The sequence below is a fragment of the Cyrtonyx montezumae genome, unplaced genomic scaffold, assembly GCF_038088225.1.
Source record: "Cyrtonyx montezumae isolate F1298 unplaced genomic scaffold, pur_monq_1.0 scaffold_7, whole genome shotgun sequence".
NCBI classification, from domain to species: Eukaryota; Metazoa; Chordata; class Aves; order Galliformes; family Odontophoridae; genus Cyrtonyx; species Cyrtonyx montezumae.
Window position 1 is genome coordinate 19,368,960 of NW_027072078.1, and position 12,361 is coordinate 19,381,320.

Here is a 12,361-nt window from a genome sequence, read left to right on the forward strand (position 1 = left end):
CTTTGTATGAGCAACATTTTGAGTTCAGGACAAATTTGTGAGTATTACAAAAACAGAAAAATAGAAATAGAATTTGGCTCATCACCATCTTTAGAAACATGAGCACAACTGCCACATCAGTCCAGATTTTAGTTTTGAAAATCCCTTGGACAAATAATATCTCCAGTATGTCAGAAAACCAACTGTTTTAAGTCTAGTCACCATAAAAAAGAAAAAAAAGTTTCTATTAGTTGCCCAGGTGAGCTATTCAATTGATTGCAATCTTTATTCTGGATTAGTACTTACCCAAAGTAGTAGGTTGTTTCCAAATGAGATGTTAAAGAGAACGGTAGAGCAGTTTCTCATCAGTTGATGGTCCAGCAAAGTGTACTAGAAGAGATAACATCACATTAACTTACAAAATTATTTTAACTAATGTATAATCAGATATGATGGTCTTCAGTTCGAACAGCAACACTATATTGTCAAATCATCTCACACCTTTGCAATGTGGAAGTGCAATGAACATTTTAAGGATGTGATCATGTAAACATCTTGTCCCCAAAAGTACCTGGTTAGGATCATTATGTTCTTTCATTCTTTAAGGCTATGTTCTGAATAACAGAAAGCTACCCACCATTACTGCAGGAGCATCCAAAGGGATTACTTCTCAGCCTTCATCCTAATCTGGAAAGTGGACAAACAATTTGAGGAGCATCAGAAAAGAGAGTGGACTGTCAAAAGGCAAAAAGGACCACAGGCATGCTCAAGGTCTTCACTGGGATTGTTCTTGAGATTCTGATCAGTCTGTTGAACTCTGAAAACCATGGAAAATCCAGCTGACTCATTAGTGCTTTTTTGGGGTTTTGAAACTTAGGCAGGTTCATGGGGCGTGCCGGATAATGGCATGTGGTTATTCAAGCTGCAGTCAACCTCTCAAGTTTGCCAAAGCTGTAGGGTTATTTAATCTTATTGAAGATGCAATAGCAAAATCAAGTCTTCATTGATAAAATCTTCATCTTATCGATGAAGCATGGTGCAAGTAAGAAGGGCACATAGGGAGAAGACAAACTGTGTTATTGTCATGGAATCATACAGTCATAGGGGTTGGAAAGGACCGAAGATCCAGAGATCACTGAGTGCAAACCCCTTGCTAAAGCAGATTCCCTACGTTAGGTTGGGTGGTGGGTGGAAAAGCCTCCAGGCAGGTTTTGAATGTCTGCAGTGAAGGAAACATCTCTGGGCAGCCTGTTCTAGTGCTCTGTCACAGTAAAGTGCTTTTGCATGTTCGTGTGGAACTTGTCCCTTGTTCTGTTGCTGCACACCACTGAAAAGAGCTTGGCTCCATCCACTTGACTTATGCCCCTTAGATACTTATAAACATTGTTAAGATTCCCCTCTCAGTCTTCTCCAGGTTGAACTGTCCCAGATCTCTGAGCCTTCTCTCATACAGATGTTCCAGGCCCCTCATCATCTTCGTAGCCCTCCTCTTGACTTACTGCAGCAGTTCCCTGTCAGTCTTGAACTGAGGAGTCCAGAAGTGGGCACAGTATTCCAGATGTGGCAGGGCAAAGTAGAGAGGGATGGCTGTACCACACTAAGCAAAGCGCATATCATGCGCAACGTTTGCATAGGATGGGCTGCTACAGTAGTTTTCACCAGTATTTAGTCAGAACTGCTAAGAAAAGGGCAGTTACTCCTCAATGCCGCACAGGGATTCTTCCCCAGAGAGAAGAAAATAAATACTTTGTTACTGGCTGTTTTTCTACTTGTGCTCCGCAGCTTCCGAAATGTTGCCGCGCTGAAGAGCTGTGTGTTGTTACGTGTGCTGGCATCCCCTGCTCTCACGGTGCATAGCTGGCGGCTCGCAGGGCCAGGCTGCCGCGGGCTGTCCGCACCTGGAGGCGCTTCGTCCCGCGCCCTGCTGGCAGGAATGGGAAAGGGCCGAGCCCGGGGCGGCGGCCGGGACGGTTTGCTCGGGGAGAGGAAAATTCCAGCCGGGAGGAGCGGCCCTGCCCCCGCGGGCCCTGACAGCCGCGGCCGGGGGAGCGCGTCCCGCAGCGGGCTGGAGCCGGTGGGTGGAGGCGGGCAGCGGAGGGAGGAGCCGGGCCGGGAACAGGGAGTCTCTGTCTGAGCGGGTGAGGGTTCCGCGCTTCAAGTTTCTCACCGCCAAGTTGTTTTTTTTTTTTTTGCTTTTGTTTTTTTCTTTCCGGTTTTGTTCCCCGCTTCTCCGCCCGAGGTGCGGTTTGGCGAGTGGCCGCCCCGGCACAGGGTGCCCGATGGCCGCGCTCGGGGGCGAGGCGGAGCGGGGCCGCCTTCCGCAGCCCACCCCGCGCAGGTGAGGCGGGTCCCAGCCGCAGGTATGGCCGGTCGCGCTCCGCACGCTGCCGTCCCGCCGCCCTTCGGGTAAGCGCGCCGCATCGCGCGGGGCGGGCACGAGGGGAGCGCGGCGGGCGCGAGGTGAGGGCGCTGGCGACGCTCGGGAGGCAAAGCCCCGCGGAGCCGGCAGATGGAGCGGCGACCGTTAAACGGCTGCCGACCTGGCGGGAACTGGGGCACGGAGCGCGATCCGTCTGAGCCGGGACGGGGGCTGCGGGACGAGGGCACCGTGAGCCTTTAAGCCTCGCCCAGGGCGTTCCCACCGTTCGCGGAGCACCTGCCGGGCGGCATTGCGGTACGGGGAGCGGCTCCTCGGGAGAGCTCCTTCTGTAACCACCGCTGTCAGCGCAGAAGAGGCGGTGGTGCGGGAGAGTGGGGCATAGCGCAGCGCTCCGCTCCCAGCCTGGAAGGTAAACGCATGGCGCGTCTACGGGAAGAAGCGGGGACACGCGTGCTTGGTTGCCAGCGCCTGCACTATCCAGCGTGCTGTCAATCTCTTGCAGCCCGCCAGAAGATTAAACTTCTAAAAGATAGCATTAAATCTCGGTGCAGGGGCGGCAGGAGGGCTGGGGTGTGCAGGGAAGGTGCTCATCTTACAGTTGGCTTTAGAGTGGGCAGAAAGCAAGCGCGTGTTCGTGTTTTTGCACCAAGACGCTCTCAAAGCTTTCGTGCTATGTGCAGAAGTTGGGTAACTGGGTGCATGATAAGCTCGCAGAGATGGTGGTGGCTGATGGCGGTGCTTGAAGCAGTGATCAAAGCAGTGTGAGTGATGGATGGTGAAGCAAACACGGAGAGCAAATGAGGTGCTTCTTCATCTTGGTCCTTGTGGCAATCCCACGTTAATATATGGCCACACAGAAGTGAAGCTCACAGCTCCAGGCAACATAGAAATTATAGTTACGGTGTGGATAATTACTGCATTTCTAAGACTTTGGGTACGTGAGTTCAGTTGAAAGAGCTGAACTTGCAGGCACAGAGCATGATAACAGGTTAGGAGGGCACTAAACTAGTGTGCCTTCAAAGCCTCTGGTTCCCCTTGGGGCAGGAACACAAAAACAAGCCAAGGCCCCATCAGCAGATCCCGTCGGGCTGTGGCCTGCCCTGATGCTGCTGGCTGCACTATGCTGCGCTGCTGCTCGGCCTTCTCGAGTCAGGAGGGGTCGCGTGTTCCCTTCATGCGGCTTCAGGCATCTGTCAGCATTCCCGTCTCGGTTTTGTAGCTAATGGCAAAGCTTGTTTTTGTTAGCCCTGCAGATATATTTTCAGGCCTTTTATCAGCTGTTCCCATGTAATTTAGTGCTTGGAAATTCATTTATCATTCCTTACTTGTTACAACAAGAGTTCTGCCTTGCCAGTCTTAATTATTTCCTGTAGATGGGTCTCCTTTGCTCATTCACATGCAGGATTTGAGAAAAAAAAAAGTCTGTGTGTACCAACAGCTCCCTCCCAGTTACTGACACAGATCCACAGACCTGCGTTAGAGCAGTCAGCAGTCCTGTAGTCCTCTTCACTGGATGAGATTGGAGGGAACATTGTGTTTTTGAAATAGCAGTGTTCTTCAAACAAGTTATCCAAGCCTGTGCTAAGGCATTGTTTCTCCTACTATCCCACCTGACCAGGTGGGCAATGTTGGTGAAACACAGCTGGAAACTGTTACCAGCAAATGTGTTCTTAAACCTCTGTTCGAAAGTAGATGTAATCACTGTAACTGTACAGCTCAGTTGGACTCATGCTTACTGCCAGGAGGGGTAGATGTGGCCACAGTGTGTTGCAAGTTTTCCTGTCACTAGCTAGTCTTTCTATATAACTTTGTTTTCTGTGTTTTGCTGTGACTCTTCTGTATGGAAGTTCTTATTCTGCTGGGATGAGCTTTGGAGAAGAGTTATTGTGATTTTATGCTTTCTTATTGAACAAAATTAATTTTAAAAAGTTTGTGAATAAATGTTTACTTGAATATGTAGGAAAAAAATGCAGAGACATGAGCCTGTGTTATTCTCAAAGTAAAACCAAGATAAAACAGCGAAGGGTTGTAGTTTTTTGTTTGTCTGTCTGTTTTCGGGAATATGGTGAATAGAGGGCATGCCCGGTAACTGGCTGGACATGCCACATAGTTTTTTTTCTGGTAAAAGAAGCTTGGCCAGACATAGTTTTAATAGTTTTGTGGCTCATCCATCTTGCCTCGCCTCTCAGAAGCACCCCTGGAAGCGTGCTCCTGCCAGGCCAGTGACACACAGTGCTCCTGTTCAGAACTGAATTGGCTTTGTGTGCTCGCTATGGGATGATAGGAAAATGTGTGCTTCAGTACTTTAAATAAATAAATAAATAAATAAAAGGACTGTGGGTGGTATCCAGCATCTCGAACTAGTTTTCCTACTATTACAAGAGAGCAGTGCTGAACCTCTGGTGTAAATCAAATTTTACATTAACAAGGGGATTTCACTACCTGACAGAGGCTTTCACTGTGAAGTATTGCCAATAAATATGCTGTTAAACTATTGGAGCAAGTCTGGATTTTAGTAAACTAAAGATTTATTTCCTTTTAAATATCAGAGTGACCACTGAGGTGTGCTTTTTAATTCAATTCTAATTGGTTTAGGATAATTTTATGATTCAGTTTGTTCCCTTTAATCATATGTGTTTACTTTCAAAACAGCAGCTTCTGTTCTTCCTTAGCAAAGCAATAAAAATTGTTCGCTCTTGTGAGAACACACCTGAGGGCTACAGCTTTTCCCCAGGGCTGAAGGCAGTGGGGTCAGTGCAGCATGGAGCAGCGCCTGGGTGCTGCAGGAATCTCTTCTGATGTTGTCATACTCCACTCCCTGGCAGCTTGGCCTGGTGAACATACTGAGCTTAATAAGAAGAGCAAGACAGTAATCTTTTCACTTTGTTAGAGCTTACTTTGAGAAACAGATGTGGATGTTTTGAGAAAGAACAAGAAATTTAACTTATCCGTTTTGTGGCTTTGCCTGAATACAACCGTTGAGTTCTTTTGTCTTTTCCAAAGACATCAGCTGTGGTTCAGTGTTGAAAAATGTCTGGCATCAAGCTTAAAATGCTGGTCTGAGTGCTCTCCCTCTCTTTCAACTTGTCAGCTGAGCCAGTTCCCAGCCTGGCCACAGATTTGTTGCAGTATGAAGAAATGTCTTATGGTGTGAAAGTGCAGCGCTGTCAACAGGGCAGGTGGTCTGCTGCCACACCACAGCAGCAGGTTGGAGGGGAAAGTGAAGAATGCAAGTTTCTTATTTGGTGAAGTGTGGGTTAGGCCTGAAACTGCATTTTCTACTTCCAAAGAATTAGCTGTTGCTATTGATCTGTGTACTGCTTTCTTGTGTGTCAAAACTGGTGGATAAATGCAATACCTTTGTGCTTGTGGTAGCAATCTTTAGAATTAGAATGTAGGTTGGTCTGGGTGCACTGGGCCATCCACTCTTAAATGTACTCTATCTCTTACACTCCGGAGTTCAAGATAAGTAACTAAATTTTTTCTCATTCCCATGACCCGATGAAGAAGAAGTAATTAAGAAATAGCAAAATGGAAAGAACTTTGAGAACTTGTGCCTGTAGCATTTGCTGAGTGTTTAAAGCAGGGAGTTAACCACTTTGTGGGTGGATCCCTGTCAGGAGCCACTTGAATGTTCCTCATTCCAGGGTGTAGGTTGCCATCTGAATTTGGAATATATACGGAACACTTCTCTGGTTGAGTATGTTGTTCATTTTAATGTGTCTGCCTTAGCCAAGGCAACATCAAATAGTTGCATGACACAGTGGTGCCTTGAATTGAATGTTGTTGTATTCAGTGGCTGGTTTGCATATTCAAACGTTGTTGAGTCTGAATCCTAGCTCAGTATTGAGCGGTTATATTCCCTATAGGAGTGTGTTGCTGTGGGAGTGAGATCAAGGAAACTAGGGGGCTAAGGAATGTGGATGCTAGTGTGAAAAAATGTGTCGGAGGGTACCACACAAATAGAGAAATCTGCAACTATTTCAAAGCTTTGTCCAGCATGATGCTACATTCTGAAAAGGGGGAGCTAGTCACTAGTGAGAGTTTGAAGGCATGCGGGAAAAAAAGGTGTTTTGGACTAGAATGTGGGTTTGTTTCATTGTTATCTTCTGTGAAGTTCTTCTTTTCTGATGTTACTGGGTGCTTTTGTTAACTATAAAAGAGACTACAGTGTTCATGTAAACCTGAAGATCGGTGTTTATTTTGAGTAGTAGCATCTGTGTTGGGTGGAGGAAGAAAAGAGCCCATTGTGGGGATCCAAAAGCTCAGATCCCAGAGGAGACGGTAGATCTTTATAGTCATCCTGTCCATCTGACAGGTAAACTGACTCACCAGGAATGTTTCAGGCTCACAACCAAATCGTTTCTGCTGTAATCTAGTAACATCTAAATAGGCCTCTCTTCACAAAGCCCAGACTGCTTCTGGTTTTTTTTTGACTGTAGTGTGGAAGAAGTTTTCTCAGTGTGCAAGTTATAGCATGGCTGCTGTCATTTCCAGTTGCTGCTGTTGTAGCTTTGTGCATGCTGGAGAGTGTCAGATCCCAAATTATCCAGACAGCTCTTGGTTAGTGCCTGCTCAGCTAAGTCGATCTGATTTTTTTTTTTAATTTTTTTTCCTTGAAATTTTGAAGCCAGTGTGAGTTGTATTAAGAGAGCAAGGAATGCAGAGTGTTCTTTTTTTCATGGCTGCTTGCAAGTTAAAACAGGTCTTTTCTTCCTTCTCACCTGGCTCTCACTAGCTCCTCAGCAGCTTACCTGCTGCCCTGGCTTTGCGTTCACACAGCTGCTGGCTGCTTGAGAAAGGGCTGCTCTTTGCTGGGAGCATTTGCTGCTGCTGTACTCTGCTCTGCAACTCTGTGAGTTGACGTCAAGGCATTCAAGGATGACAAGAAGCTGAGATGTTTTCTCCTAGACTCCTGTAGAGTTCTGTGGCTGTGCCCATTGTTAGCACAAAGGAAAGGAAACTGTGCAGCATGCGACACTGGGGAGCTCAGAAGGGGGAAAAAACAACACTGTTTTGACTTGTAACAGGCGATTAAAAATTGGAGGCTTCACTTGAATTCTCTCCTAAATAAGGTTTCAGAATGAAAAGTGCAACTCTTTGTATGAGAGTAAACTTTTACTAGCTGAACTTCAAATAGGTACATTTGGACTTAAAATCTGCATGGTGATGAATAAGAGTAGAAAAGTGCTTTATTTATTCATAGTTAAGGAAACATTTTTTTTCTGCATTAGAAGTACAATCCCATAGGAGTATTTACCAAACTAAGAGTTCCTGGATTTGTTTTTCATTTGCTTGGAGATTTCCAAGTTCAAAAAGGGCACTCACATTTTGTACATCTTTCTGTGGTTGTAAATGATCAAAAAGATGAGGATGGGTAAAAGATGGGTCACTAACATACGAAAAAAATGTCTGCCTGGGGAGATTGTGTATATGTCAAATGTTCTGCAAGACTAGAGTTGTCAGGATTGCTATTTCTGGTTAAAAAAAAGTGGAACGTGTAAATATGTTTGGCTAGGCATGAGCTTTTTCTGTAAGAATGCATCAATTTTGTTGTTGAGCACTAATTCATCAAATATTTGAATTGGAGGAATAACTTCCAAGGTGTACTTTCTTAGCTGTACCTTAACAATTCTTTCTGCATGTTTATTTGAATGTTATTCACCTCTGTTCTGGAAGTATAACCACTTGGTTTAGAAAGTATAAATTTATACATGATCAAATTACATATCTAAATATTTATAAATCTTAGATATATCTAAATGAACCTCTCCAACTTACCAAATAATGTAAATAATTCCTGTGAGCTTGTATTTCTCTCAGGTATCGGTGATCATATAGTTTTTGTTGCTGTTGTTGTTGTTTTTTGCCCAGTATCTTTCTTATGAAGTGATGATGTCATAATTCCAAAAATCACACAATTTCAAAGTAACAAAGTTAGGAACTTGTGTGTTTGTGTTCAGAATCAACTCCCTTTTCACATTCATATTCCTAAAAATAATTTCTCTGTTTTGGTTTCAAAAATCTTGTCCTTTTAATTTGCTTTGATTTCTTGGGAATTAATTCTCTGGGGCACTTCACCTGCTTTCATTTCAGACTTTTGGATACCTCATGTTTCAAAGACTGAGGCTCTGTATGAGGCTATATAGCAGCAAATATTTATGTGATTTTCTACTGGAAGGCTTCAGTATCTCTTTCAGCTGTCCCCATAATGCTGTGTAGTTAAGCACCAGTACATCGACTTCTCACTTGTTTGACAGTGTCCTTTTCCCAGACCTGATGGTTGGACTAGATGATCTTGTAGGTCCTTTCCAACCTAATGAACCTATGAACCTCTCTGAGTATGGCTGCATGCTGTTCTTCATCCTCAGGTGATGATCTGCTGCGGAATCTAGTCGAGTTGTATGTGGATGTTGTACTGTGGTTTTGTGGGCTGTTACCTGCTTTTTCTCATATAGTATCAAACGGCTTGTTCCAAAAGGGTGACAGATGCTTGCTTGCAAGTTATTAATGCCCAGTTACTTTCAATGTGTAGGTAATGATACAATTAGAAGTACAATATGGAAAAATACAGTGTGGCAAGTTGAGTTCTTGTCACTTGGTGTGTTACCAAGTGTTTAAGTATCATAATATTGCTCTTGACCTTTGTAGAACCTAGTCCCTTGTTTGCTGCCAAACTAGACTGACAGAACAGTTGGATGCTATAGTGATGGTAGAAGATAATCTGCTAAGCTATCTATTTACAAGATCTTGTGGCAACAATGATGAAAGCATTTTTTACTTGGGAGGTGTATCTTTATTCCTTCAAATCCGTAAGTCTTCTCTTTCTTTCTTTCTCTCCCCTTTTTTTTTCTTTGTTGTTTTGGTGTGGAGGAAGCGGTGGAAGAGAATTTTTCTTCCAAATGATATGTCCAATAATCAGAGGATATTATAATTACAGTAACTTCTGCTTTTTGCTCTGCACTGAAGGAGAACAATCACATCTACCCTGCTTGCCTCTCCCTAGGTATAGTGTGGATAGTTTCAACACAAAAGGTGCTTGTTTGCTTCTATAGAAAAGAAAGATGAAAATCCAGATGGTGTGGAAAATCAGTGTTCTATAAGAAGTCTGTCAGAGCTGATTGTCAATGGTGAGGAAGATGGAGAGAATCTGAAGCAGCATATTTTGGAAAAGTAATAAGGATCTGACATCACTGTCTGAACTGCTGGAATCTGTCTTGTTTCTAAGCATCTTTTTTTGACTGTTCTCATATTTCTGCTGCCCAAACACATAAAAAATTTCCAGTCTTCCTCCCAAAATACACTGCTGTAATGCCTCTTCATCTATAAATTTCAAATGAATAAAGGGAGGGAAATGCAATGAACTGTGAAAGTTAAATGAAACCTTTACAATATTATATGACTTCATTTTGGTACTTTTAGAAATATTAAAAAAAAAAAAACTTTCTTTCTTTTACTTTTTCTGATGATGGTCTTTAAGATACTGCTTTGGTTATTTTTCTTTTCTTTATGCTTTAACTCACAGAAAAAAATTTCTGGGTTCAGTACTCCGGTACTTAAAGTCTGCCAGCCATTGGGCTTGCAAAGTGTTTGTTGTTGTTTGCTTTTTAAATCTGCTTGCCAGGACTTTAATCCAGAGAATAAGTTTTTATTGTAGATTTGAGAGTGTTTGGAAATAATGACAAATGATGTAAATGCTGTAATTTCATCCTATGCAGTGCTAACCAACCAGTATTTTGTATGAGTATTGACCATAGATGGAGTTTAAAAACAAAACAAACAAATAAAAGAAAAACCAACAAACATTTGGTAACCTGAGCGATCTCATGGAAAGATCCATAACATGTCCATGGAAGCTCTGCCCCCTCTTCAGAAGAGAAGAAAATCTCAAACTAGTACAACATCTGTGATCTCCAAGAGATAATCAGGTATATCTGTAGGTCTCAGCTTTGAGAGAATTAAACTATGACCATAATTGCAGCCTCAGTTTAGTTGATATCACCATAAATTGTTTTTAGGATTTCTGTGAATAAGCAGAAGCATTAGGGCAAGGGAAAAAAAACTATTTGCTTCCAAGCTTCTGTTATTTGTATGTAGACTTTAGATGATAGTGATTATTTTAACATGTTTAGTACTAAAGTTCGAAATTTCATTTCGGACCAAATACATTATCTTTCTCCTTGTTTAAAAACATTTCTATAAGACATGAGGTCATGTAAAAAAAAAAAAAAAATCCCCACATTTCTGTCTTGTATGTTTACTGTAGTAAGAGACTTCTTATTTGAGAAACTTGGTCATGATTCTGTTACTGATTTAACCTTGTAAGACTATTGTAATCATGTTGGCAGTGGTTATTTGTATTTTGATAGCTAAAAATGAAATGCAGGCCTGTAAAAATCTAGTGTAAGCAGAGGAGATCATAACTATTTTATGGGCTTACTTACTTGTATGGGGTGTAATCAGAAGCAAAAGTTAGGAAGTCTTCTAAAAGAAATATGAAAATAAGTTCTGCTTTATGTTTACAGTTGTCTAATATGAAGAAAAAAGTTAATGACTAATACTTCTAATGTTACTTCATCTAACTGACTTTTTTTTTTAGGAGATGTTTTGTTTGTCATGTTATGGTCATTGCAGTTGTGCAGCTTGCCCAGCTGGATCACCTTGCTGAAATATCAAAATTCCTCTAAGATCCTCACCTTTGTGGGTAAAAACCAGTGTGCCGCTCTTATCCTGCCTTTGGCAGAGGATGGCATGCTGTGAGGACTGGTTATAGATTAACTTGCCCTTTAAGTTGGATATGCTTGATATTTTAAACTTGAAGGTGAGGGACATTGCTACTGCTCTCTCCAATATCTTGACTTCCGACCTGGTTCAGATTTTGGTATGCTAATGAGAGCCTGTTAGCAGCCCTGTGTGAATTCAGCTGTGCCATTCCTTTGCAGGTTAGTGACTGTTAACTGTGGAGCCTCGTCCATCAGATGCCTACCTGCAGGCCTAGTGGACCATTCATGGCAGATACCCTGACCGTGTCAGCGTTCCTTTGCATTTCCTGAATTAAATTGGTCTGTTTTTTGACGAGTTGATGCTGTCCCTTCCTGCTCATGGTGCACAGATCTGTAGATAGAAATGAAGTGCCCAGTAAATTGTTTATTTTGAAAATAAATGGTTGTCAGAGCTTCTTGGAAGAGCTTCAGATAGAAATACCCTTAAAAATCCTACCCTAATTAACTGAGAAGTATACAGTGTGGGTGCCAACACCAGTCTCAGAAAGGAAGAATAGTTGAATATCTAAAGAATTCTTCTCTTGCATGTAAACAAGTGGTCTAAGATTAGAAAAAATGACGTTATGATTTTTTAGCAGTCATGCAAAGATACGATAAAAACCAGTGAGATCTGGACAGCTGTACAGCTACTGGCCTTTCCCACATCCTGTCAGATCAAGATGCACATCTTGGTTGTACAGTAGGTTACCTTTAGTCAGTCTGTGGTATAGTGTGAAAAAGTACTCAATGTGGTAGAAAGAGCTCCAGTTTATTTGCAAAGGAACATACAATACTTTACTGAAGATGGGAAGGGAGAGCTGAAACATGTCAAAACTTTAGCTGAAATTGTAAAAATTCACTCCCTAAGCTCCACCCTTATTACATTAATATGAGATCTGTCAGCAGATGTGAATCACATCCTTAAACTAACGGGGCTGTACGAGGAAGTCATATCTTCACTGTGTTCATCTGTGGCTTTGACTGGCAAATGTTTTCAGTTAAATATTTAAATTGCAAGAAAGGAATGGTTTTATGGCTCTTTATGAGAGAGACTGATTGATCCCTGTTCATTGTAGGGGACTTAGACTAGATGACCTTCAGAGGTCCCTTCCAAATCTAAGGATTCTATGATTCAGAGATCTGTCACAGGCTAAGGACTTTCCTTACTCTCTTTTGATAGTAGTTGAAAAGCTTACTGTGTCTCATACAGACAATCTAGGTGGAAAGATGTTTGTGTCTT

General features: G+C 42.6%; 1 protein-coding gene across 1 annotated transcript in view; it reads left to right on the plus strand.

Annotated features, from left to right (window-relative positions):
- The first annotated feature begins 2,189 nt into the window (after positions 1-2,189).
- Positions 2,190-12,361, plus strand: part of COBLL1 (cordon-bleu WH2 repeat protein like 1) — a 75,322-nt gene continuing 65,150 nt past the window's right edge. Inside the window, exon 1 of the mRNA XM_065750437.1 lies at positions 2,190-2,385. Within this exon, the coding sequence (XP_065606509.1) occupies positions 2,342-2,385 (44 nt within the window). The 5' untranslated portion in view covers positions 2,190-2,341. The remainder of the gene's footprint in view (positions 2,386-12,361) is intronic.